General features: G+C 60.4%; 1 protein-coding gene across 2 annotated transcripts in view; it reads right to left on the reverse strand.

Annotated features, from left to right (window-relative positions):
- Positions 1 to 259: 259 nt before the first annotated feature.
- The window catches only part of INTS3 (integrator complex subunit 3), a 51,049-nt gene continuing 23,607 nt past the window's right edge, over positions 260 to 27,701 (reverse strand). The window contains exons 13-30 of one of the 2 annotated variants that reach the window (XM_048929402.1): positions 26,329 to 26,420; positions 26,008 to 26,114; positions 24,792 to 24,911; positions 21,119 to 21,248; positions 20,470 to 20,524; positions 20,177 to 20,280; positions 19,847 to 19,891; positions 17,353 to 17,472; positions 17,106 to 17,259; positions 14,809 to 14,877; positions 10,068 to 10,143; positions 9,770 to 9,883; positions 8,163 to 8,211; positions 7,870 to 8,037; positions 5,343 to 5,473; positions 3,662 to 3,734; positions 3,414 to 3,570; positions 260 to 427 (exon numbers count right to left, since the gene is read on the reverse strand). In XM_048929402.1, coding sequence (XP_048785359.1) covers positions 350 to 427; positions 3,414 to 3,570; positions 3,662 to 3,734; positions 5,343 to 5,473; positions 7,870 to 8,037; positions 8,163 to 8,211; positions 9,770 to 9,883; positions 10,068 to 10,143; positions 14,809 to 14,877; positions 17,106 to 17,259; positions 17,353 to 17,472; positions 19,847 to 19,891; positions 20,177 to 20,280; positions 20,470 to 20,524; positions 21,119 to 21,248; positions 24,792 to 24,911; positions 26,008 to 26,114; positions 26,329 to 26,420 — 1,842 coding nt within the window. In that variant the 3' untranslated portion in view covers positions 260 to 349. The remainder of the gene's footprint in view (positions 428 to 3,413; positions 3,571 to 3,661; positions 3,735 to 5,342; positions 5,474 to 7,869; positions 8,038 to 8,162; positions 8,212 to 9,769; positions 9,884 to 10,067; positions 10,144 to 14,808; positions 14,878 to 17,105; positions 17,260 to 17,352; positions 17,473 to 19,846; positions 19,892 to 20,176; positions 20,281 to 20,469; positions 20,525 to 21,118; positions 21,249 to 24,791; positions 24,912 to 26,007; positions 26,115 to 26,328; positions 26,421 to 27,701) is intronic. The other variant, XM_048929403.1, reaches the window with a different exon arrangement.

Here is a 27,701-nt window from a genome sequence, read left to right on the forward strand (position 1 = left end):
AAATCACCGACGGGGGGGACGGGGGGGGCGGGGGGGGGGGGTCACGGTGAGAGACCCCCCCCCCCTCCAACCCCCCCCCATCACCCCCAGCCGCTCGTGCTCACACTTTTTATTTACATCTCGCGTCTGAAAATCAGCACAGCGGTGATGGGAAGGGGGGGGGGGGGGGAAACCACTGCCCGCCCCCCCCCCCCCTCCAGCCCCCCCCCCCCCCTTTTGAGGAGACCCCCAAAATGCGGCTCCTGTGCAGGGGGGGGGGGGGGTGCGGTTCCACCCCCTGCCACCAGGGGGCGCCGCTCCAAAGGGGGCGCAGAGCAGCGCAGCGGGGGCCGCTCTGCCCCGCGGCATCTCAGTCGCTGTCGGAGCCCACGGCCGAGGAGCCCTTCCGCTTCCGCTTGGTGGGTTTGGGTTTGGTGTCCTCCTCCTCCTATGGGGGCAGCAGGGGGCGATGGGGGGGGGGGTCCGACCCCAATCATCCACCCAGGGGTCCCGGCCCCATAGGGAGGCACACGACCCCATAGCGCGGGGCCCGAAGCCCTGCGCTCAGCCAGGAGTCCCAGCCCCATAGAGGGACGTGGCCCCATAGGGAGAGATGCAGCCCCATAAGGAGGGGGGGGACGGCCCCATAGAGGGGGGCGCGGCCTCACAGCCTTACAGTGACCGAGGGGTCCCGGCCCCAAAGAGGGGACACAGCCCCATAGGGACACCCAGCCCCATAGAGGAGTCCACAGCCCCATAGGGACACAGCCCCACATCCACCATGGGGTCCCAGTCCTATAGAGGGGTCCCAGCCCCATAGGGACACTCAGCCCCATAGAGGAGGTCCACAGCCCCATAGGGACACCCAGCCTCACACCCACCATGGGGTCCCCGGTCCTATAGAGGGGTCCCAGCCCCATAGGGACACCCAGCCCCATAGAGGGATGCACAGCCCCATAGGGACACCCAGCCCCACACCCACCAAGGGATCCCAGCCCCATAGGGAGTGCCAGTCCCAGCTGAGGGTCCCAGCCCCATAGGGACGCCCAGCCCCACACCCACCATGGGGTCCCAGTCCTATAGGGGATCCCAGTCCTGTAGAGGGATCCCAGCCCCATAGGGACCACCCAGCCCCATAGAGGGGTCCGAGCCCCATAGGGACGCCCAGCCTCACACCCACCATGGGGTCCCGGTCCTATAGAGGGGTCCCAACCCCACACCCACCAAGGGATCCCAGCCCCATAGGGGATCCCAGTCCTATAGAGGGATGCACAGCCCCACAGGGACACTCAGCCCCACACCCACCAAGGGGTCCCAGCCCCATAGGGACACCCAGCCCCATAGAGGGGTCCACAGCCCCATAGGGACACCCAGCCCCATAGAGGGGTCCACAGCCCCATAGGGACGCTCAGCCCCACACCCACCAAGGGATCCCAGCCCCATAGGGGGGTGCCAGTCCTATAGAGGGGTCCCAGCCCCATAGGAACACCCAGCTCCATAGAGGGGTCCGAGCCCCATGGGTGGTGCCAGTCCTATAGAGGGGTCCCAGCCCCATAGGGGACACCCAGCCCCATAGAGGGGTCCGCAGCCCCATAGGGACGCCCAGCCCCACACCCACCAAGGGATCCCAGCCCCATAGGGGGATCCCAGTCCCTATAGAGGGGTCCCAGCCCCATAGGGACACCCAGCCCCATAGAGGGGTCCGAGCCCCATAGGGAAGCCCAGCCCCACACCCACCAAGGGATCCCAGCCCCATAGGGACACCCAGCCCCATAGAGGAGTCCACAGCCCCATAGGACACCCAGCCCCACACCCACCACGGGATCCCAGCCCCATAGGGACACCCAGCCCCATAGAGGAGTCCACAGCCCCATAGGGACATTCAGCCCCACACCCACCATGGGGTCCCAGTCCTATAGAGGGGTCCCAACCCCCACACCCACCAAGGGATCCCAGCCCCATAGGGACACCCAGCCCCATAGAGGGGTCCGAGCCCCATGGGTGGTGCCAGTCCTATAGAGCGGGTCCCAGCCCCCATAGGGACGCCCCAGCCCCATAGAGGAGTCCACAGCCCCATAGGGGACACTCAGCCCCTCACCCACCAAGGGATCCAGTCCTATAGAGGGGTCCCAGCCCCATAGGGACACCCAGCCCCATAGAGGGGTCCGAGCCCCCATAGGGACGCTCAGCCCCACACCCACCAAGGGGGTCGCAGCCCCATAGGGACACCCAGCCCCATAGAGGGATGCACAGCCCCATAGGGACACCCAGCCCCACACCCACCAATGGATCCCAGCCCCATAGGGGATCCCAGTCCTATAGAGGGATCCCAGCCCCATAGGGACACCCAGCCCCACACCCACCATGGGGTCCCAGTCCTATAGAGGGGTCCCAACCCCACACCCACCAAGGGTTCCCAGCCCCATAGGGACACCCAGCCCCACACCCACCGAGGGATCCCAGCCCCACCAAGGGGTCCCAGCCCCATAGGGACACTCAGCCCCACACCCACCAAGGGATCCCAGCCCCATAGCGGATCCCAGTCCTATAGAGGGATGCACAGCCCCATAGGGACACTCAGCCCCACACCCACCGAGGGATCCCAGCCCCATAGGGACACCCAGCCCCACACCCACCATGGGGTCCCAGTCCTATAGAGGGGGTCCCAACCCCACACCCACCAAGGGATCCCAGCCCCATAGGGGATCCCAGTCCTATAGAGGGATCCCAGCCCCATAGGGATGCCCAGCCCCACACCCACCAAGGGATCCCAGTCCTATAGAGGGGTCCCAGCCCCACACCCACCAAGAGGTCCCAGCCCCATAGGGACACCCAGCCCCATAGAGGGGTCCGAGCCCCATAGGGACACCCAGCCCCACACCCACCATGGGGTCCCGGTCCTATAGAGGGATCCCAGCCCCATAGGGAACACCCAGCCCCATAGAGGGGTCCGCAGCCCCATAGGGACACAGCCCCACACCCACCAAGGGATCCCAGCCCCATAGGGACACCCAGCCCCATAGAGGGGTCCACAGCCCCATAGGGACACCCAGCCCCACACCCACCAAGGGATCCCAGCCCCATAGGGGATCCCAGTCCTATAGAGGGATCCCAGCCCCATAGGGACACCCAGCCCCATAGAGGGATGCACAGCCCCATAGGGACACCCAGCCCCACACCCACCAAGGGGTCCCAGCCCCATAGGGACACCCAGCCCCACACCCACCATGGGGTCCCGGTCCTATAGAGGGGTCCCAGCCCCACACCCACCAAGGGATCCCAGCCCCATCGGGGATCCCAGTCCTATAGAGGGGTCCCAGCCCCACACCCACCAAGGGATCCCAGCCCCACCAAGGGATCCCAGCCCCATAGGGGATCCCAGTCCTATAGAGGGGTCCACAGCTCCATATGGACACCCAGCCCCCCCCCCTCACCGAGGCGCTGCTGGACGCCGACTCCTCCTCGTTGTTGGGGGGCTGCGCTGCGCTCTTGCGGCTGCGGGGGCTGGCGAGGGCGGCTTTGCGGCGGCTCTTGGGGGGTTTGCTGGACGAATCCTCGTATTCCTCAGCCAGGGAGAAAAGGTCGCTGAACCTGGGGGGGAAAAAGGGGGGGGGGGATGAGAGGGGCTGGGTGGAGGCGGCTGGGTTTTGGGGGGGGGGTTGGGGGGGGGTTGGGGTCTCACTTCATCTTATGGGCCTCGTCGCAGCTGGCCTGGACGTGCTGCAGGGCCTGCAGGATGGGCGTCTGGCTGAAAACTGCAGGGCAGGGGGGAGAAGTGGGGGGGGGGGGGTGGATGGGGGGCTGGAGACCCCACCTCGTTTAACCCCTGCAACCCCCATAGGGTGAGGGATGCGCAGCCCCACAACCACCGAGGGGTCCCAGCCCCATAGGGGGTGCCAGTCCTATAGAGGGGTCCCAGCCCCATAGGGATGCCCAGCCCCATAAGGGGGCACCCAGTTTCAATAGGGGCACCCAGCCCCATAGAGGGATGCCAGCCCCATAGGGACGCCCAGCCCCACACCCACCGAGGGGTCCCAGCCCCATAGGGATGCCCAGTCCCATAAGGGGGCACCCAGTTCCAATAGGAGCACCCAGCCCCATAGAGAGGTCTGCAGCCCCATAGGGACACCCAGCCCCATAGAGGGGTCCCAGCCCCATAGGAACACCCAGCCCCACACCCACCAAGGGGTCCCAGCCCCATAGGGACACCCAGCCCCATAGGGACGCCCAGTCACATAAGGGGGCACCCAGTTCCAATAGGAGCACCCAGCCCCATAGAGAGGTCTGCAGCCCCATAGGGACACCCAGCCCCATAGAGGGGTCCCAGCCCCATAGGGACACCCAGCCCCATAGAGGGATCCACAGCCCCATAGGGACGCTCAGCCCCACACCCACCAAGGGATCCCAGCCCCATAAGGGGGCACCCAGTTCCAATAGGGGCACCCAGCCCCATAGAGAGGTCCATAGGGACACCCAGCCCCACACCCACCAAGGGGTCCCAGCCCCATAGGGACACCCAGCCCCATAGAGGGATCCACAGCCCCATAGGGGCACCCAGCCCCATAGAGGGGTCCCAGCCCCATAGGGACACCCAGCCCCATAGAGGGGTCCACAGCCCCATAGGGACGCTCAGCCCCACACCCACCAAGGGATCCCAGTCCTATAGAGGGGTCCCAGCCCCAATAGGGGCCCACAGCCCCACACCCACCAAGAGGTCCCAGCCCCATAGGGGGTGCCAGTCCTATAGAGGGGTCCCAGCCCCATAGGGGACGCCCAGCCCCATAAGGGGGCACCCAGTTCCAATAGGGGCACCCAGCCCCATAGAGAGGTCCATAGGGACACCCAGCCCCACACACACCAAGGGATCCCAGCCCCATAGGGATGCCCAGCCCCATAAGGGGGCACTCAGTTCCAATAGGGGCACCCAGCCCCATAGAGAGGTCCACAGCCCCATAGGGACACCCAGCCCCCCACCCAACAAGGGATCCCAGTCCTATAGAGGGGTCCCAGCCCCACACCCACCAAGGGGTCCACAGCCCCATAGGGACACCCAGCCCTTCCCCCACCAAGGGATCCCAGTTCTATAGAGGGGTCCCAGCCCCACACCCACCAAGGGGTTCCAGCCCCATAGGGACGCCCAGCCCCATAGAGGGGTCCACAGCCCCATAGGGACACCCAGCCCCACACCCACCAAGGGGTCCCAGCCCCATAGGGGGTGCCAGTCCTATAGAGGGGTCCCAGCCCCACACCCACCAAGGGATCCCAGTCCTATAGAGGGGTCCCAGCCCCCCACCCACCCCCCCAGCCCCCCATAGACCCCCCACTTCTCCCCCCCCTCCCCCCCCCAGCCCCACAGCACGCACAGTTCTGCTTGGTGTTGGCCAGGTTGAGGCGCAGGCTGTCCAGGTGCTCCAGGATCTGCTCCAGGGTGAGCTGGGCCAGTTTGCTGCTGGAGCTGCGCAGGCTGGGGGCAGAGCGCGAGCGCCCGTTGGTCCTGCGGGGTCGGCAGCCATGGACCCCTCCTCCTCCTGCCCACCCCCAGCCCCAGACCGACCCCCCGACCCCCCCCCCCCCCCCCCCTCCTTCTTCCCCCCACGCCGCTCCTCAGGGATGCGCTGCTATGGGGGTACGTGGCTGTGGGGACGCATCTGGGGACACAAGGATGTGGGGACACACAGCCATGGGGATATGAGGCCATAGGGACAGCCCTGGGGACACCCAGTTATAGGGACAGCCCTAAGGACACCCAGCCATAGGGACAGCCCTGGGGACACCCAGTTATAGGGACAGCCCTAAGGACACCCAGCCATGGGGACACCCAGCCATGGGGGGCAGCCCTAAGGACACCCAGCCATAAGGACACTCGGCCATGGGGACACCCAGCCATAGGGACAGCCCTGGGGACACCCAGTTATAGGGACAGCCCTAAAGACACCCAGCCCATGGGGACACCCAGGCATAGGGACACCCAGCCATGGGGACATGCAGCCATAGGGACAGCCCTAAGGACACCCAGCCATAGGGACAACCCTAAGGACACCCGGCTGTAGGGACACCTGGCCATGGGGACACCCAACCATAGGGACACCCAGTGATGGGGACAGCCCTAATGACATCTGGTCATGGGGACAACCCTAAGGACACCCAGCCATAGGGACAGTCCTAAAGACACCCAGCCATGGGGACACTCAGCCATGGGGACACCCAGCCCTAGGGACACCCAGCCCTAAGGACACGGGGCCATGGGGACAACCTGCCATAGGGACACCCAGCCCATGGGGGGCAGCCCTAAGGACACCCAGTTATAGGGACACCCAGCCATAGGGACACCCAGCCATGGGGACACCCAGACATGGGGACACCCAGACATGGGGACACCCAGTGATGGTGACAGCCCTAAGGACATCTGGTCATGGGGACAGCCCTAAGGACACCCAGCCATGGGTGGCAGCCCCAAGGACACCCAGCCCTAAGGACCCTGGGCCATAGGGACAGCCGGCCATGGGGGCAGCCCTAAGGACACCCAGTTATAGGGACACCCAGCCATGGGGACACCCAGTGATGGGGGCAGCCCTAAAGACACGCAGCCATGGGGACAACACTAAGGACACCCAGCCATGGGGACACCCAGCCATAGGGACAGCCCTAAGGGCACCCAGCCCTAAGGACACCCAGGAATGGGGACACCCAGTGATGGTGACAGCCCTAAGGACACCTGGTCATAGGGACAACCCTAAGGACACCCAGCCATAGGGGCATCCAGCCATAGGGACACCCAGCCATGGGGACAACCCTAAGGACACCCAGCCGTAGGGACACATGGCCATGGGGACACCCAACCATAAGGACACCCAGTGATGGGGACAGCCCTAATGACATCTGGTCATGGGGACAACCCTAAGGACACCCAGCCATAGGGACACCCAGCCATGGGGACAACCTGCCATAGGGACACCCGGCCATGGAGACAGCCCTAAGGACACCCAGTTATAGGGACACCCAGGCATAGGGACACCCAGCCATGGGGACACCCAGCCATGGGGACACTCAGCCATAGGGACAGCCCTAAAGACACCCAGCCATGGGGGGCAGCCCTAGGGACACCCAGCCATGGGGACACCCAGTGATGGTGCCAGCCCTAAGGACATCTGGTCATGGGGACAGCCCTAAGGACACCCAGCCATAGGGACACCCAGCCATGGGGACACCCAGCCATAGGGACACCCGGCCATGGGGACAGCCCTAAGGACACCCAGCCATAAGGACACGGGGCCATGGGGACAACCTGCCATAGGGACACCCAGCCATGGGGACAACCCTAGGGACCCTGGGCCATAGGGACACCCGGCCATAGGGACAGCCCTAAAGACACCCAGCCATGGGGACAGCCCTAAGGACACCCAGCCATAGGGACAGTCCTAAAGACACCCAGCCCATGGGGGGCAGCCCTAAGGACACCCAGTTGTAGGGACACCCAGCCATGGGGACACCCAGTGATGGTGACAGCCCTAAGGACATCTGGTCATGGGGACAGCCCTAAGGACACCCAGCCCTAAGGACACGGGGCCATGGGGACAACCTGCCATAGGGACACCCAGCCATGGGGACAACCCTAGGGACCCTGGGCCATAGGGACACCCAGCCATAGGGACAGCCCTAAAGACACCCAGCCATGGGGACAACCCTAAGGACACCCAGCCCTAAGGACCCTGGGCCATAGGGACACCCAGCCATAGGGACACCTGGCCATGGGGACAGCCCTAAAGACACCCAGTGATGGTGACAGCCCTAAGGACATCTGGTCATGGGGGGCAGCCCCAAGGACACCCAGCCCTAAGGACCCTGGGCCATAGGGACCCCCATCCCCCCCAGCCCGGCCCCCCCTCTCACCTCTGCCTCTTCCTGGGCAGGCTGTTGTTCTTGATGAGCAGCGCCTTGATGTGCTCGGCCAGCAGGTCGTCGTGCTTCAGCCCCCAGTGCCGCAGGATGCTGGTGGTGAACTGATCGTCGGGGTGGCACGGGCGGCTCAGCACCATCTTCACCATCTCCTCGCTGGGCCTGCGGGGGGGGCAGCGGGGGGGCAGCGGTGGGGCAGCGGTGGGGCAGGGGGGCCGGGCGCCCCGCTGCAGCCCCATGGCGCTGCGGTGCTGTGGGTCGCGGTGCTGGGGCCGGGCGGCACTCACTTCTCTCGGCGCAGCTGCAGCAGCAAACAGGAGAGAGCCTCGGGGTGCTCTGCAACGAGAGGGCAGCTCAGCGGCGGGCAGCGGCGTGCTGGGCAGCACAGCAATGCAGAGCAATGCAGAGCAATGCAGAGCGATGCAGAGCGATGCAGAGCAATGCACGGCACCATGCAGCAATGCAGAGCAATGCACGGCACCAGGAGCAATGCAGAGCAATGCAGAGCAATGCAGAGCAATGCACGGCACCATGCAGCAATGCAGAGCAATGCAGAGCAATGCAGAGCACCATGCGGCACTGCAGAGCAATGCACGGCACCATGCAGCAATGCAGAGCAATGTAGAGCAATGCAGAGCAATGCAGAGCAATGCAGAGCAATGCAGAGCACCATGCGGCACTGCAGAGCAATGCATGGCACCATGCAGCACTGCAGAGCAATGCAGAGCAATGCAGAGCACTGCAGAGCACCATGCAGCAATGCAGAGCAATGCAGAGCACTGCAGAGCACCATGCAGCACTGCAGAGCACCATGCAGCAATGCAGAGCACCATGCGGCACTGCAGAGCAATGCAGAGCAATGCAGAGCAATGCAGAGCACCATGCAGCAATGCAGAGCAATGCAGAGCACCATGCAGCAATGCAGAGCAATGCAGAGCGCTACACAGCACCATGCAGCACTGCACACCATGGCACGCAGCACTGTTCCATGCAGCACCATGCAGCACTGCAGAGCAACGCAGAGCACCATGCAGCACAGCACCATGCAGCACAGCATCACAGCACAGCACCATTCCATGCAGCACAGCACCATTCCATGCAGCACAGCACCGTGCAGCACAGCACCATGCAGCACAGCACCATTCCATGCAGCACAGCACCTTTCCATGCAAAGCAGCACAGCACCATTCCATGCAGCACAGCACCTTTCCATGCAGCACAGCACCATTCCATGCAGCACAGCACCTTTCCATGCAGCACAGCACCTTTCCATGCAGCACAGCACCATGCAGCACAGCACCATGCAGCACAGCACCTTTCCATGCAAAGCAGCACAGCACCATTCCATGCAGCACAGCACCTTTCCATGCAGCACAGCACCATTCCATGCAGCACAGCACCTTTCCATGCAGCACAGCACCGTGCAGCACAGCACCATGCAGCACAGCACCATGCAGCACAGCACCTTTCCATGCAAAGCAGCACAGCACCATTCCATGCAGCACAGCACCATTCCATGCAGCACCTTTCCATGCAGCACCTTTCCATGCAGCACAGCACCATTCCATGCAGCACAGCACCTTTCCATGCAGCACAGCACCTTTCCATGCAGCACAGCACCTTTCCATGCAGCACAGCACCGTGCAGCACAGCACCATGCAGCACAGCACCTTTCCATGCAGCACAGCACCGTGCAGCACAGCACCATGCAGCACAGCACCTTTCCATGCAGCACAGCACCATGCAGCACAGCACCATTCCATGCAGCACAGCACCTTTCCATGCAGCACAGCACCTTTCCATGCAGCACAGCACCTTTCCATGCAGCACCTTTCCATGCAGCACAGCACCTTTCCATGCAGCACCTTTCCATGCAGCACGGCTCCACGCTCACCTTTGTACTTGAGGTGCTGCAGGATGGGGATGATGGCCTCCAAGGGGATGCTGTGCGCCAGGAAGAGCTGCCACGTGCAGTACTGCTCAAAGGTCTCCCAATCCAGGCTCTGAACTGAGGGGGGGGCACACAAACGAGCCGCTCATTAACGAGCTCAGGTTCGTCTTTGGAACCGCAAAGCTGGGTCGGAGCTGTGCCACAATGGGTGCCAAGGTGGGGGGTGCAGAGATTGGGGGCTGAGGGCTCTGCGAACCCCCAGGGATGGATGGGGGGGGGTAGGGGGGGGTGCAGCACTCACTGAGGATGTTGAGCACGGAATCCTTGCGGAACATGACGAGGTTCCCCATCATCACGTGGCAAACCAACTCCTGCAGCTGCAGGGAGAGCATGGGCTCAGCATCAGTGCTGTGTGCGGAGCAGCTCGGGATCCAGGAGGGAGCCCAGCACTCTGTGAGCTGCAGGTGGCTGCAAATTGGGGGCTGGGACCCCCAGGGGGGGATTGGGGGGGAGAGGGGGGGTCCCAGCCCCTCTTAGGAGGGAGTTTTTCATCCAGAGGGCGGTGAGGCGCTGGCACAGGTTGCCCAAGGAGGCTGTGGATGCCCCAGGCCTGCAGGCATTGGAGGCCAGGCTGGATGTGGCTCTGGGCAGCCTGGGCTGCTGGTTGGAGACCTGCACACAGCAGGGTTGGAGCTGATGGCCGTTGTGCTCTTTTTCAACCCAGGGCATTCAATGAGTCAATGATTCTATGGGTCCCTATGGCACACTGTAGGGTCTAATGGCTCCCTATGGATCCCTATGGCACCCTATGAATCCCTATGGCACCCTATGGGTTCTCTGGGCAGCCTGGGCTGCTGGTTGGAGACCTGCACACAGCAGGGTTGGAGCTGATGGCTGCTGTGGGCCTTTGCAACCCAGGGCATCCTGTGAGTCAATGATTCTATGGGTCCCTATGGCACCCTATGGATCCCTATGACACCCCATGGGTCCCTATGGCAACCTATAGGTTCTCAGCACAGCCTGCAGTGCTGGTTGGTGACCCTGCACACAGCAGGGGATTGGAATGAGGTGAACACTGTTGTCCTTTGCAGCCCAGGCCATTCTATGAGTCAGTGATTCTATGAATCCTAATGGCACCCAGTGGGTCCCTATGGCACCCTGTAGGGTCTCATGGCTCCCTATGGATCCTTATGGCACCCTATGGGTTCTCTGGGCAGCCTGGGCTGCTGGTTGGCGACCTGCACACAGCAGGGTTGGAGCTGATGGCTGCTGTGGGCCTTTGCAACCCAGGGCATTCTACGAGTTAATGATTCTTTGGGTCTCTATGACACCCTATGGATCCCTGTGGCACCCTACAGACCCCTATGGCACCCTATGGGTACTCTGGGCAGCCTGCAGTGGTGATTGGTGACCTGCACACAGCAGGGGTTGGAGCTGATAGCCATTGTGGGCCTTTGCAACCCAGGCCATTCTATGAGTCCATGATTCTATGGGTCCCTATGGCACCCTATGGATCCCTATGGCACCCTATGGGTTCTCTGGGCAGCCTGCTCTGCTGGTTGGTGACCCTGCACGCAGCAGGGGGTTGGAATGAGGTGAACATTGTGCTCCTTTGCAACCCTGGGCATCCTAGGATTCTGTGATGATTCTATGATGATGGCACCCTGTGGATGTCTAAGGCACACTGTAGGGAGTTATGGCACCCTATGGATCCTTATGGCACCCTATGGATCCTTATGGCACCCTATGGATCCCTATGGCACCCTATGGGTTCTCAGGGCAGCCTGGGCTGCTGGTTGGAGACCTGCACACAGCAGGGGTTGGAGCTGATGGCCGTTGTGCTCTTTTGCAACCCAGGCCATTCTATGAGTCAGTGATTCTTTGGGTCCCTGTGGCACCCTGTGGATCCCTATGGCACCCTATGGATCCCTATGGTACACTGTAGGGTCTAATGACTCCCTATGGATCCCTATGGCACCCTATGGATCCTTATGGCACCCTGTGCATCCCTATGGCACCCTATTAGTCTCTGTGGATCCCTATGGCACCCTATGGATCCCTATGGTACACTGTAGGGTCTCATGGCTCCCTATGGATCCCTATGGCACCCTATGGGTCCCTATGGCACCCTATGGGTCTCTGTGGATCCCTATGGCACCCTATGGATCCCTATGGTACACTGTAGGGTCTAATGACTCCCTATGGATCCCTATGGCACCCTATGGGTCTCTGTAGCACCCTATGGCACCCTATGGATCCCTATGGCACCCTATGGCACCCTATGGCACCCTATGGGTTCTCAGGGCAGCCTGGGCTGCTGCTTGGTGACCTGCCCACAGCAGGGTTGGAGCTGATGGCCATTGAGGCCCTTTTCTTTTAACCCAGGCCGTTCTACGCACCCATGACTCTTTGATACGGGCTGGGCGAGGAGGCAGAGCGCGGTGGGGGGAAAAAGGGGGCAAAGAATCATAGGAAGGAATGAAGGAACTGCAGAAGGGAGGAAATGCTGCCATTGGGAAAAGCTGAAGCTCTGCCCAGCCCAGCATTGGGGTTGGGGTGCGGTGACGCATTGCAGCCCCACACAGCCGGGGGTTATGGGGCGCTGAGCCCAAATAACGGCATGAAGGCACGCAGCTCCGCAGCCGCCCCACGGCTCAGCAGGAGGAACCCAGCGGGGTTCCTCAGCACACAGTGGGGCCAGGATTTGGGGATACTGGGGGTGGGATATGGGGATATTGGGGCAGGACTCACAGTGGGGCCAGGATATGGGGATACTGGGGTGGGACACACATGGGGGTGGGATATTGGGGGTGAGACACATTGGGGGTGGGATATGGGGATACTGGGGGTGGGAGAGACATTGGGAGTGGGATACTGGGGGTAGGACACACATGGGGGGTGGGATATGGGGATATTGGGGCAGGACACACAATGGGGCCAGGATATGGGGATACTGGGGTGGGATATTGGGATACTGGGGATGGGGCACACATTGGGGATGGGTTAATAGGGGTGGGACACACATTGGGGGAGTGATATGGGGATATTGGGGGTGGGATATTGGGATGGGGCATTGGGGGTGGGATACTGGGGGTGGAATATGGGGATACTGGGGGTGGGACACACATTGGGGGTGGGATATTGGGGATGGGACAGAAACTGGGGCCAGGACATAGGGGATGGGGCGCACACTGGGGATGGGATATGGGGATACTGGGGGCAGGACACACAGTGGGGCCAGGATATGGGGATACTGGGGGTGGGATATTGGGATGGGGCATTGGGAATGGGATACTGGGGGTTTGATATGGGGATACTGGGGATGGGGCACACATTGGGGATGGGTTATTAGGGGTGGGACACACATTGGGGGAGTGATATGGGGATACTGGGGGTGGGATATTGGGATGGGGCATTGGGGGTGGGATACTGGGGGTGGGATATGGGGATACTGGGGGTGGGAGAGACATTGGGAGTGGGATACTGGGGGTAGGACACACATGGGGGGTGGGATATGGGGATATTGGGGCAGGACACACAGTGGGGCCAGGATATGGGGATACTGGGGTGGGATATTGGGATGGGGCATTGGGGGTGGGATACTGGGGTGTGATATGGGGATACTGGGGATGGGGCACACATTGGGGTCTGGATATGGGGATACTGGGGGTGGGAGAGACATTGAGGGTGGGATATTGGGGTGGGACAGAAACTGGGGCCAGGACATAGGGGATGGGGCACACACTGGGGATGGGCTATGGGGATATGGGGGCAGGACACACATTGGGGTCAGGATATGGGGATACTGGGGGTGGGATATCGGGATGGGGCATTGGGGGTGGGATACTGGGGGTGGAATATGGGGATACTGGGGCAGGACACACATTGGGGGTGGGATATGGGGATACTGGGGTGGGACACACATTGGGGGTGGGATATTGGGGGTGAGACATGTTGGGAGTGGGATATGGGGATATTGGGGGTGGGATATGGGGATACTGGGGATGGGGCACACATTAGGGGTGGGATATTGGGGGTGAGACACATTGGGGGTGGGATATGGGGATATTGGGGGTGGGATACTGGGATGGGGCATTGGGGGTGGGATACTGGGGGTGGGATATGGGGATACTGGGGGTGGGAGAGACATTGGGAGTGGGATACTGGGGGTAGGACACACATGGGGGGTGGGATATGGGGATACCGGGGTAGGACACACAGTGGGGCCAGGATATGGGGATACTGGGGTGGGATATTGGGATGGGGCATTGGGGGTGGGATACTGGGGATGTGATATGGGGATACTGGGGCAGGACACACATTGGGGGTGGGATATTGGGGGTGAGACACGTTGGGAGTGGGATATGGGGATATTGGGGGTGGGATACTGGGGGTGGGATATGGGGATACTGGGGATGGGGCACACATTGGGGGTGGGTTATCAGGGGTGGGACACACAGTGGGGTCTGGATATGGGGATACTGGGGTAGGACACACATTGGGGGTGGGATATTGGGGGTGAGACACATTGGGGGTGGGATATGGGGATATTGGGGGTGGGATATGGGGATACTGGGGTGGGACACACATTGGGGGTGGGATATGGGGATACTGGGGTGGGACACACATTGGGGGTGGGATATGGGGATATTGGGGTGGGACACACATTGGGGGTGGGATATTGGGGGTGAGACACGTTGGGAGTGGGATATGGGGATATTGGGGGTGGGATATGGGGATACTGGGGGTAGGACACACAGTGGGGCCAGGATTTGGGGATACTGGGAGTGGGATATTGGGATGGGGCATTGGGGGTGGGATACTGGGGGTGGGATATGGGGATACTGGGGGTGGGACACACATTGGGGGTGGGATATGGGGATATTGGGGGTGGGACACACATTGGGGGTGGGATATTGGGGGTGAGACACGTTGGGAGTGGGATATGGGGATATTGGGGGTGGGATATGGGGAAGGGGCACAAAGGAGGGGCTTCCAGCCTCCCGGGATGGCAGGGCAACGGAAGGCGGCTCCCAGCTCACCTGCGCCGAGTCGATGACGGCCACGATCATATTGAGCAGCTCGCCGCTGCGCAGCGTCTCGTCTGGGAACTGCGGGGAGGGCAGGGAGAGGCCTGGGTCAGGGGGGGGTGAGGAGGAGGGGGGGCACGAGAGCAAATCCTGCATCAGTGGGGGGGGTGGGGGGAAGGGGGGGGCAAAAGGCCCAGAGCTGGACGGATGCGTGGGGATTCTGCTGCTGCTGCTGTGTGCAATGACACCTCCCAGCCCCATCCCCACCTGTGGGGCTGCGTGGGGCTGCGTGGGGCCATACAGGGCTGTGTGGGGCTGTGTGGGGCCATACAGGGATGTATGGGGCTGTGTGGGGCCATACAAGGCTGCATAGGACCATACAGGGCTGTAGGGGCTGCGTGGGGCCATGCAGGGCTGTGTGGGGTTGCATGGGGTCATATAGGGCTGTAGGGGCTGCATGGGGCCATACAGGGCTCTATGGGCTGTGTGGGGCCATACAGGGATGTATGAGGTTGCATGGGGTCATATAGGGCTGTAGGGGCTGCGTGGGGCCATACAGGGATGTATGGGGTTGCGTGGGGCCATACAGGGATGTATGGGCTGTGTGGGGCCATACAGGGATGTAGGGGCTGCATGGGGCCATACAGGGATGTATGGGGTTGCATGGGGTCATATAGGGCTGTAGGGGTTGCATGGGGCCATACAGGGCTCTATGGGCTGTGTGGGGCCATACAAGGCTGCATAGGACCATACAGGGATGTAGGGGCAGCGTGGGACCATGCAGGGCTGTGTGGGGTTGCATGGGGTCATATAGGGCTGTAGGGGCTGCATGGGGCCATACAGGGATGTAGGGGCTGCATGGGGCCATACAGGGATGTATGGGGTTGCATGGGGTCATATAGGGCTGTAGGGGCTGCATGGGGCCATACAGGGCTCTATGGGCTGTGTGGGGCCATACAAGGCTGCACAGGACCATACAGGGATGTAGGGGCTGCGTGGGGCCATACAGGGCTGTGTGGGCTGTGTGGGGCCATACAGGGCTGTATGGGGTTGCATGGGGCCATACTGAGCTGTATGGGCTGTTTGGGGCCATACAGGGCTGTATGGGGTCGTGTGGGGCCATACAGGGCTGTGTGGGCTGTGTGGGGCCATACAAGGCTGCATAGGACCATACAGGGATGTAGGGGCTGCGTGGGGCCATATAGGGCTGCATGGGGTTGCGTGGGGCCATACAGGGATGTATGGGGTTGTGTGGGGCCATACAGGGCTGTGTGGGGCCATAAAGGGCTGCATAGGACCATACAGGGCTGTATGGGGCCGTGTGGGGCCATATAGGGCTGTATGGGGCCATACAGGGCTGTATGGGGTGAGGGATAAGCATTGGTTTCAATGCAGCTATAGGGGGCTGTGTGGGGCCACGTAGGGCTATATGGGTAAGGGTGAGGGATGCGCATTGGTCTCACTGCAGCCGTATGGGGCTGTATGGGGTCATGTAGGGCCATACAGGACTCTATAGGGCCATATGGGGCAGAGTGATGGATGACCATTGGTCTCAATGCAGCTGTATGGGACCATATGGGGCTCTATAGGGCCATATGGGGCAGAGTGATGGACGACCATTGGTCTCAATGCAGCCACATGGGACCATATGGGGCTCTATGGGGCCATATGGGGCAGGAGATGGACGACCATTGGTCTCAATGCAGCCATATGGGGCTCTATGGGGCCATATGGGGCAGGAGATGGATGACCACTGGTCTTAATGCAGCCATATGGGGCTCTATAGGGCCATGTGGGGCAGGAGATGGACGACCATTGGTCTCAATGCAGCCATATGGGGCTCTATAGGGCCATATGGGGCAGGGAGATGGATGACCATTGGTCTCAGTGTGGCCGTATGGGACCGTATGGGGACGTATGGGGCTCTATAGGGCCATATGGGGCAGGAGATGGACGACCATTGGTCTCAATGCAGATATATGGGGCTCTATGGGGCCATATGGGGCAGAATGATGGACAACCATTGGTCTCAATGCAGCCATATGGGACCATATGGGGCTGTATGGGGCTCTATAGGGCCATATGGGGCAGAGTGATGGACGCCCATTGGTCTCAATGCAGCTGTATGGGGCTCTATGGGGCCATATGGGGCAGGAGATGGATGACTGTTGGTCTCAATGCAGCCATATGGGGCTCTATAGGGCCATATGGGGCAGAGTGATGGACGCCCATTGTTCTCAATGCAGCCCTATGGGGCCGCACGGGGCCTCAGAAGCCACGTCACCCCCCGCCCCCCATCCGCGCCCCACCTCGGTGTAGATGGACGGGGTGAGGTAGCAGAGCAGGCGCACGTCGTCCTCCTGGCAGGCCTTCATGTCCATCATCAGACACGTGTGCAGGTCCCCCAGCTGCGTGGCCTGAGCGAAGGACTCGTAAAGGTTCATCTTCCCTGCTGCTGCTTTGCTGGGGAAGAGGGGAGGGGAGAGTCGGGTGAACTGGGGGGGGGTTATGGGGGGGGGGGGCTGTGCGGGGTCTCCCCAAAGCCCCGCTGCCTACCTGGCTTTTAGGTAATAGAGGAGGTGGTACCCGATTTTGGGCTGCTTCTGGTAGAGCTCCGACAGGAGATCCAGCAGCAGGGAGAAGCCGCTGTTGTCCTCCTGCATCTGGCACAGGTTCCTGGGGGAGGGGGGAGGAAAAAAAGGGGGGGGAGAGGGGGGGGGAGGCTTGGTGGTTGTGTGTAGGATGGGATTTTGGGGGGGGGGGGGTATGGGGGGGGATACAGGGGATGGGATACAGGAGGCCGGATATTGGAATGGGAGACAGGGGGTGGAACGTTGGGGATGGGGCATTGGGAGTGGGATACTGGGGGTGGGACACATTGGGGGTGGGATATGGGGATGGGGCATTGAGGGTGGGATATTGGGGGTGGGATACACATGGGGGGTGGGATATGGGGATATTGGGGGTGGGATATTGGGGATACTGGGGATGGGGCACACACTGGGGATGTGTTATTAGGGGTGGGACACACATTGGGGTCAGGATATGGGGATACTGGGAGTGGGACACACATTGGGGGTGGGATGTTGGGGATGGGGCATTGGGAGTGGGATACTGGGGGTGGGATATGGGGATACTGGGGGTGGGAGAGACATTGGGAGTGGGATACTGGGGGTAGGACGCACATGGGGGGTGGGATATGGGGATATTGGGGCAGGACTCACAGTGGGGCCAGGATATGGGGATACTGGGGTGGGATATTGGGATGGGGCATTGGGAATGGGATACTGGGGGTGGAATATGGGGATACTGGGGGTGGGACACATTGGGGGTGGGATATTGGGGATGGGACAGAAACTGGGGCCAGGACATAGGGGATGGGGCACACACTGGGGATGGGTTAATAGGGGTGGGACACACATTGGTGATGGGATATAGGGATACTGGGGGTGGGAGAGACATTGGGGGTGGGATATTGGGGATGGGACACACAGTGGGGATGGGATATGGGGACATTGGGGCAGGACACACATTGGGGGTGGGATGTTGGGGATGGGGCATTGGGAGTGGGATACTGGGGGTAGGACGCACATGGGGGGTGGGATATGGGGATATTGGGGCAGGACACACAGTGGGGCCAGGATTTGGGGATACTGGGGGTGGGATACTGGGATGGGGCATTGGGAATGGGATACTGGGGGTGGAATATGGGCATACTGGGGGTGGGACACATTGAGGGTGGGATATTGGGGGTGGGACAGAAACTGGGGCCAGGACATAGGGGATGGGGCACACACTGGGGATGTGTTATTAGGGGTGGGACACACATTGGGGTCAGGATATGGGGATACTGGGGGGTGGGAGAGACATTGGGGGTAGGATATTGGGGATGGGACAGACACTGGGGATGGGATATGGGGATACTGGGGGCAGGACACACATGGGGGTGGGATATTGGGGGTGAGACACGTTGGGGGTGGGATATGGGGATATTGGGGGTGGGATACTAGGGGTGGAATATGGGGATACTGGGGATGGGGCACACATTGGGGGTGGGTTATCAGGGGTGGGACACACAGTGGGGTCTGGATATGGGGATACTGGGGGTGGGAGAGACATTGAGGGTGGGATATTGGGGGTGGGACAGACAGTGGGGCCAGGACATAGGGGATGGGGCACACACTGGGGATGGGCTATGGGGATATGGGGGCAGGACACACAGTGGGGTCAGGATATGGGGATACTGGGGTGGGACACCATTGGGGGTGGGATATAGGGATACTGGGGGTGGGATATGGGGATACTGGGGATGGGGCACACACTGGGGATGGGTTATTAGGGGTGGGACACACATTGGGGGTGGGATATGAGGATATTGGGGGTGGGAGAGACATTGGGGGTAGGATATTGGGGGTGGGGCATTGGGAGTGGGATACTGGGGGTGGGACACACACTGGGGTCAGGATATGGGGATGCTGGGGGTGGGAGAGACATTGGGGGTGGGATATTGGGGATGGGACAGACAGTGGGGACAGGATATAGGGGATGGGGCACACACTGGGGATGGGCTATGGGGATATGGGGGCAGGACACACAGTGGGGCCAGGATATGGGGATACTGGGGGTGGGATATCGGGATACTGGGGATGGGGCACACATTGGGGGTGGGATATGGGGATACACATGGGGGTGGGATATTGGGATGGGGCATTGGGGGTGGGATACTGGGGGTGGAATATGGGGATACTGGGGGTGGGACACACATTGGGGTGGGATATGGGGATGGGGCATTGAGAGTGGGATACTGGGGGTAGGACACACATGGGGTTTGGGATATGGGGATATTGGGGGTGGGATACTGGGATGGGGCATTGGGGGTGGGTTATTAGGGGTGGGACACACACTGGGGCCAGGACACAGGGGACAGGACACACAATGGGGATGGGTTATTAGGGGTGGGACACACATTGGGGGTGGGATATGGGGATATGGGGGCAGGACACACAGTGGGGATGGGACACTGGCTGGGCCATTGTGAGAGCAGACCGACCTAAAAATGAGGTAGAGCGGTTTCCCCACCGACTCCTCCAGAGACCTGCGGGACAAAGGCGGCGCTCAGAGCCCCGTGGGCGCTCCCCCAAAGGGGGGGCAGAGCTGTGGGACCCCAGGGCTCAGCCCCAAATGAGGGGAACGGTGCTAAGAGGGCTGGTTTGTGAGCGTTGCACTGAGAGCTCAGGCTGGGCAGCCTGAAGGGAGCCCTGATGTGCTCCTGTGAGCCCTGCAGAGCTGCTGCTTTCAAGCACAGCTCTGCAAACAATGCAAGTTTCGCTGGGCAAAGCCCTGGGGCCAAAGGATGAAACAGAGAGGGATCAATCCTTACTCCTCTGTGATCTCTTCTGGCAAAACCTCCCCGCGGAAGTGAGCCTTAAAGAGCTCCTGGAGGCAGGAGGCAAGCACTGATAGCTGCTCGGAGTCAAAGTCCTCCTGGGGGGGGAGAAAGGGAGGATGAGGAGGGAGGGATGCTCGCCCCCCTGCATGGGGATGCAGCAGCGCTGCTGGGAGCGACGCCGAGCTGCTTTGGAGCTGCAAAACTGCAGGGCTGAGCAGCAGCAGGGCCCCCAGCTGCCATCCTGCCCAGCTCAGCCCTGCAGAGGGCAAAGCGGAGCCCTTTACCTCCAGGACTTGATCCACGATTTCCTGCATGACCTCACACTGAGCTTCCGTATCGCTGGAGCAGAAAAACAAGAGGAAATCCAAGTTAGAAAGGAAGATACTGCGAGAGTGCAGGGCGAGGGGGCTTTGCGCTGAGCTGGCTCGGCTTGGGAGCCCCCCAGGCCTTGTTTTGGGGCCAGGAAGGCACAGCTACAGAGCACAGAACGCAGAGATGGAGCCCTGGGGGAGCACAGCTCCTTCCAGCACGGCCCGAGCAAGCCAAACCAATGGAATGACTGAAAGCATCAGATGAAATGCACTTAAAAGCCACGAGCCGTCAATTCGGTAACAGCAGCCAAGGTCTGAAAAGCAAGAGCTGCTGACAGAGCCTTCCTCAGGTGGCGTGGATTCCAAGGTTGCATCCAAGAGCAGGGCTGGGGAACGTGGAGATACGTGGAACAGGCACAGCATGCACTCACAGCCCCACTGCCAGCAGCACAGGAACCCAAAGCCCTTCTGCCTTCCCAGCACCGATGCACAAAGCGCTGCTGCACCCAGGTCTGAACCTGCAGGGCTCTGCTGGATCCGAGAGCAGCAAGCAGGGCTGCATTGCGGCACCATGAGGTCTTGGCTGCCCCAAAGACGCCGACACGGAGCATCACAAACCAACCTCCCCTTCTGCAGCTGCAGCACTTTGTCCTTCAGAGACTCGTCCAGCTGGTCCAGGAACGGCGTGATGTCCACGGGTTCCTCCACGATGGTTTCTTTGATCGGATGAAACCTGAACTCCCTTTTCTTCCCTGCAACCAAGGAAGCGTCCCTGCGATCGCATGCAGCTCAGGGGCACCCAGGGCCGACCCCATTGCGGTGTGGGGCCGCGCTGTGGGACGGCGAGGGGTTTCCCAGTGCAGGGTGCAGCCTCCCTGCCTTCACCCCTATGAGGTGCCCGTGCTCAGGAAGGCAGCCTGGGATGCAGGCGTAGGGATGCGCAGAGCTGTGCTCCCGTTCAGCCCAGGCCCAGAAGTGATGCTGTGCCCATCTCCATGTGCTCACACACACAGTTTGCTCGCTGCCTGCATCCAGGACTTCCCCACGCCCTCTCTCATCTCATTCTGGGTCGTAAACTTGCAGCACAGCCCAGAAGCCCTCGCAAAGGGGAGCTGCGAGGATGGAATGGGGCAAATGATGGCATCCCCTTTGCACGAGTCTCTGCACGTGGCCTCCGACCCCGAGCCCCAACAGTGCTGCCATCCCACACCCCATCCTGGGGCTGTGGACCCCCCCCCCTGCTGCCTACAGGACAGCAGAAGCCCCCAGAGCCTGACTGCTGGCGATGCCTCCTCCAGCCCCAAGGAGCCAGCAGAAGGATTGCAGCCCTGCGCCCCCCTGCTCAGCCCCACGGCTTCCAGAGGGGCTCATGGAACGTAATGAAAAGCGAGCAGTGAGAAGAGTGAAGCCTCAGCAGCAGCTGCTGCCTGAGAACAGGGTCAGCCTGTTCCCAAAGAACCCACGGCACAGACTGTGCTGCACTCATCACACAGAGCCGGGTGCTGGAGCAGAAGGGCATCCAGAGGGGGTTGTGGGGTGGAGAGCTTCCCTGTATTCAGCACTGGTGAGGCTGCACCTCGAGTGCTGTGTTCAGTTTTGGGCCCCTCAATGCAAGAAAGACATTGAGGGCCTGGAACGTGTTGAAAGGAGGGCAATGAAATGGTGAGGGGTCTGGAGCACAGGGCTGATGAGGAGAGGCTGAAGGAGCTGGGAATGTTCAGCATGGAGAAGAGGAGCTCAGGGGGGACCTCATGGCTCTCTATGACTGCATGAAGGGAGGCTGCAGTGAGCTGGGGGTCGGCCTCTGCTCTCGTGTCATCAGTGATGGGAGCAGAGGGAACGGCTTCAAGCTGCGGCAGGGGAGATTCAGGCTGGACATGAGGAAGAATTGCTGGTCAGAAAGGTGGGCAGCACTGCAATGGATGCCCAGGGAGGTGGGGGAGGCACCGAGCCTGGGGGTGTTGAAGGAAAGGCTGGATGTGGTGTTGAGGGACGTGGTTCAGTGGGAGCTGCTGGGAATGGGGGAACGGTTGGACTGGAGGAGCTTGGAGGTCTTTTCCAACCTTGGTGATTCTATGATTCTATGATTCTATGTGTCCCTATGGCATCCCCATGTGTCCCTATGGAGTCTCCATGTGTCCCTATGGAGTCTCCATGTGTCCCTATGGCGTCCCATGTGTCCCTATGAGTCCCCGTGTGTCCCTATGGCGTCCCATGTGTCCCTATGGAGTCCCCATGTGTCCCTATGGCATCCCCATGTGTCCCTATGGAGTCTCCATGTGTCCTTATGGAGTCCCCATGTGTCCCTATGGCATCCCCATGTGTCCCTATGGAGTCTCCATGTGTCCTTATGGAGTCCCCATGTGTCCCTATGGAGTCCCATGTGTCCCTATGGCATCCTCATGTGTCCCTATGGTGTCCCATGTGTCCCTATGGAGTCCCATGTGTCCCTATGGCATCCTCATGTGTCCCTATGGAGTCTCCATGTGTCCCTATAACGTCCCATGTGTCCCTATGGAGTCCCCATGTGTCCCTATGGAGTCCCATGTGTCCCTATGGCATCCCCATGTGTCCCTATGGAGTCCCATGTGTCCCTATGGAGTCTCCGTGTGTCCCTATGGCGTCCCATGTGTCCCTATGGCATCCCCATGTGTCCCTATGGCATCCCCATGTGTCCCTATGGCGTCCCCATGTGTCCCTATGGAGTCTCCATGCGTCCCTATGGAGTCCCATGTGTCCCTATGGCGTCCCATGTGTCCCTATGGAGTCCCATGTGTCCCTATGGCATCCCCATGTGTCCCTATGGCATCCCCATGTGTCCCTATGGAGTCCCATGTGTCCCTATGGAGTCTCCATGTGTCCCTATGGAGTCCCATGTGTCCCTATGGCGTCCCATGTGTCCCTATGGAGTCCCATGTGTCCCTATGGCATCCCCATGTGTCCCTATGGCATCCCCATGTGTCCCTATGGAGTCCCCATGTGTCCCTATGGAGTCCCATGTGTCCCTATGGCGTCCCATGTGTCCCTATGGCATCCTCATGTGTCCCTATGGAGTCCCCATGTGTCCCTATGGAGTCCCATGTGTCCCTATGGAGTCTCCGTGTGTCCCTATGGTGTCCCATGTGTCCCTATGGCATCCTCATGTGTCCCTATGGAGTCTCCATGCGTCCCTATGGAGTCCCATGTGTCCCTATGGCGTCCCATGTGTCCCTATGGAGTCTCCATGCGTCCCTATGGAGTCCCCATGTGTCCCTATGGAGTCTCCATGTGTCCCTATGGAGTCTCCGTGTGTCCCTATGGCATCCCCATGTGTCCCTATGGCATCCTCATGTGTCCCTATGGAGTCCCATGTGTCCCTATGGCATCCTCATGTGTCCCTATGGAGTCCCATGTGTCCCTATGGAGTCCCCATGTGTCCCTATGGCATCCTCATGTGTCCCTATGGCGTCCCCATGTGTCCCTATGGCGTCCCCATGTGTCCCTATGGAGTCCCCATGTGTCCCTATGGCATCCTCATGTGTCCCTATGGAGTCCCATGTGTCCCTATGGAGTCTCCATGTGTCCCTATGGCATCCTCATGTGTCCCTATGGAGTCCCATGTGTCCCTATGGAGTCCCCATGTGTCCCTATGGCATCCTCATGTGTCCCTATGGCGTCCCCATGTGTCCCTATGGCGTCCCCATGTGTCCCTATGGAGTCTCCATGTGTCCCTATGGCATCCTCATGTGTCCCTATGGAGTCCCATGTGTCCCTATGGAGTCTCCATGTGTCCCTATGGCATCCTCATGTGTCCCTATGGAGTCCCATGTGTCCCTATGGAGTCTCCATGTGTCCCTATGGAGTCCCATGTGTCCCTATGGAGTCCCCATGTGTCCCTATGGAGTCTCCATGTGTCCCTATGGAGTCCCCATGTGTCCCTATGGAGTCCCATGTGTCCCTATGGCAATCCGATGTTGTTGTGTTGGGGGCCGTGGTTCAGTGGGAGCTGTTGGGAATGGGGGAACGGTTGGACTGGAGGAGCTTGGAGGTCTTTTCCAACCTTGGTGATTCTATGGTTCTATGATGGACGGTGCTGAGCCATGGGGCAGAGCGCCATGCAAGCACAGGAGGCCAACGACTCTCCTTCGAGTGCAGAGCCCAGGGCTGAGCACCTCCTGCACAAGGCAACCTGGTTTTTGAGATCCAGGTCTGCTTGGAGCACAGGAATCTGCACTGCTGATGGGGAAAGGAGGCGGTGCTGGCGGATGCTGCCTGCGGCCGTTCCAGCACTGCTGCCCATGCCCTGCAGCTCTCACCTTTGCTGTTCAGGTCCTCTTCATCATCACTGAAGGCGGCCTCGGCGTTGTCATAGCAACTGTCATCTTTGTCTGACATGTGATTGTCCATCTCCATGGAAACTGGCTCCTCAATTTTGACTGTGGGCACAAAGGCAAAGGGAGTGAAGGCCACACATAGGATGGGGCCGGGGGGCTGCATGGGGCTGGGGGAGCTGAGGAGCTCCGCAAAGGGCAGAGAGGTTTGGGGTGAGCAATGCAGCTCATCCTGGGTGTCACGGTTCTGGTTTTATGGTTTCAGTGCTCCACATCCAAACATCATGCAGTGTAAGGGGCATTCAAGTGTCACTGCCCCAATCCCAGCTACCTATCCCTGTACATTACAGAAGACACAGGATCTGACCCTTCCAGGTGGGGGGTGCTCTTCAGAATGGCATTATATAGGGCACAATAAGCATAAACCAAACCCCAAATCAGTTGAACGTCCTTAGATTTATGTAAGCTGCATCATCCCTGACTCAAATGCTGCCTTCTCAGCATCCCACAGGTGTTCAAGAGTAAAATCCCACGACATTGTGGGTCCCCATGCTTCTAAAACCTCTCCTAAACCTCTCCATATTCCCTGCCAGTCATCTAGTTTCGGAAGAGACTCCTTTCCCTTAATACGGATGCATAGGAATACATTCCTTATAATCATCCAAGAGCCCCGCTGCTCTCATCTCCTCCCTTACCAGGCCCCAATCGATAAATAAGGCCCCTTTCAACCCAGGACCTCTCGCACCCGAAGCGAGAATCACAGCCCTGCACCCCCAAACTGCTGAGGAGCTCCGCAAAGGGCAGAGAGGTTTGGGGTGAGCAATGCAGCCATGGCCACGTGCTGCAGGGTGCGTGGAGCAGCTCAGCACCATGTGGGGCTGCTGGGGGGGCAGGCTGTGCTGTGATGCTGTGGGGAAAGCAGACAGGTTACAAGGCACCGTCCTTCGGTAGGGCTGGCAAAGCAGCAGCGCTCTCTCTGGTTAAACACAGGGTAGAAACGCTTGCTCTTCATTTAACCTAATTAAGGCTGATCAAGGAGAGCATAGAGACAGGAGGGGAAGCACCTCCCGTGGAGCAGAGGGAGGACGAGGCTGAGATGAGGGCAGATCACGGGCATAAAGCTCTCCTTGGAGCCCCGCTCTGAGCCGTGCTCTGGCACAGCACCGTTGCGGCCCCCCATCGCCCCCCATTTCCTCATTACCTTCAATGGGGGGCGAGGGGGAGCTGCAGAACTCTGGGAACTTCTCCCTCAGCATGGCTCGGAGCTCCTTGTCCAGCTTGGGGTTGTCAAACAGAGGAGCCAGGTGGCTGTGGAAGGAAGGAAGGCCATGAAGAAGAACCGGGACGCAGCCCCTGCTTCCCTGCGGAGCCAAAGCCCCACAAAGGGCAAAATCCACCGGAGCCCCCCCCCTAAAAAACCCCTGGCAGCCCTGGGGTTCGCCCTCCTGCTCCCATTAGGTTTGCTAAGAGCAAAGAGCCGGGCAGGTTGGCGCTCGTGCAGCAGAACCCAGCGATGCCTTACGCGAGGACGCGCTTCTCCACGATGTGGGTGAGGGAGTTGAAGACCCCCTGGCGAACGTGAGCTTCCAGAGGGGGGTAAAAATTGGGAATGATCTGAAAGGGAGAAAACACGACGGCATCAGTGCCTTCCAGGACACAACTGGCTCCGTCTGAGGCCTCCCAATGAGGCTGTGGCTTCTGGATGGGTTCTGAGCACCCAATGGAGCTGTGGGTGCCCCTGTTTGCTGCAGGGGAGCTGCAGGAGATTGGTTTTAAAGGTCTTTTCCAACCCCAAGTGCTGTGTGCTGCCGTGAGCCCAGCTGCTCTGGATTGAGAGGGGTGAGAGATTGTGGAAAGGGTCCAGAGGAGGGCGACTAAGATGATGAGGGGGCTGGAGCAGCTCCCCTATGAGGACAGGCTGAGGGAGTTGGGCTTGTTCAGCCTGGAGAAGAGAAGGCTGCGGGGTGACCTCATGGCAGCCTATCAATACCTGAAGGGAACCTACAGCCAGGAGGGGAGTAAACTCTTCCAAAGGGCTGACAACAGCAGGACGAGTGGAAATGGATCCAAGTTGAAGGAGGGAAGATTTCGGTTGGATGTTAGGGGGAAGTTCTTTACTAGGAGAGTGGTTGGGCCCTGGAACGGGCTGCCCAGGGAGGTTGTGGATGCCCCGTCCTTGGACGTGTTTAAGGCCAGGTTGGACGGGGTCCTGGGCAACCTGATCTGAATGTGGATGTTTGGTGGCCCTGCCAGGCAGGAGGGTTGGAACTGCATGATCCTTGGGGTCCCTTCCAACCCGGGTGATTCTGTGATTCTGTGATTCTGTGATTCTGTGGCAGAGCTGAGAGCAGCACCGCAGGAGAAGCAGCAGCCCATGCTCGGTTCCCTGCCCTGCAGAGCAGCCTGGGCATCTCGCAGGGGTGAGAAAAGCACACAGGGGCTGCAAAAGGCCCTGGAGGCAGAGCTGTGCTCCAAGCAGCAGCTGCAGGAGAGGGGGAATAAGAGATGGGAGCGTGGGCAACGTTCTGCTCCGTCCACACGCAGCTTCCAGAGGGAAGAAAACAACTCCCCGAAATGAGGCTCAGGCCGAGAACCTTCCACCCAGATCCTGAGTCAGCTGCTGCCGTTGGACACGCACAGCTCTGCGATTCTGCTTCCAAGAAACCCATCAGATCTCCCTAGGACGCAATGAGCAGAAGCAGCCCTTGGGGGGCACAGCCCCACGTCCTGCCCAAGGACGAAGGGAGGATGAAAGGACGGCTTGGGCTGGGGAACATGGAATCCAGATTGTGTTTACCCCCGGGGGACGACGCTGGGCCAAACACTGCATTGGGTTCTGCTAGAGGGGAACGATTCAGAAGCCTTTTTCCTAATTCTCATCCTGCTGGAAGGGTC

This window comes from Lagopus muta, chromosome 29, assembly GCF_023343835.1.
Source record: "Lagopus muta isolate bLagMut1 chromosome 29, bLagMut1 primary, whole genome shotgun sequence".
In the NCBI taxonomy this organism is placed as follows: Eukaryota; Metazoa; Chordata; class Aves; order Galliformes; family Phasianidae; genus Lagopus; species Lagopus muta.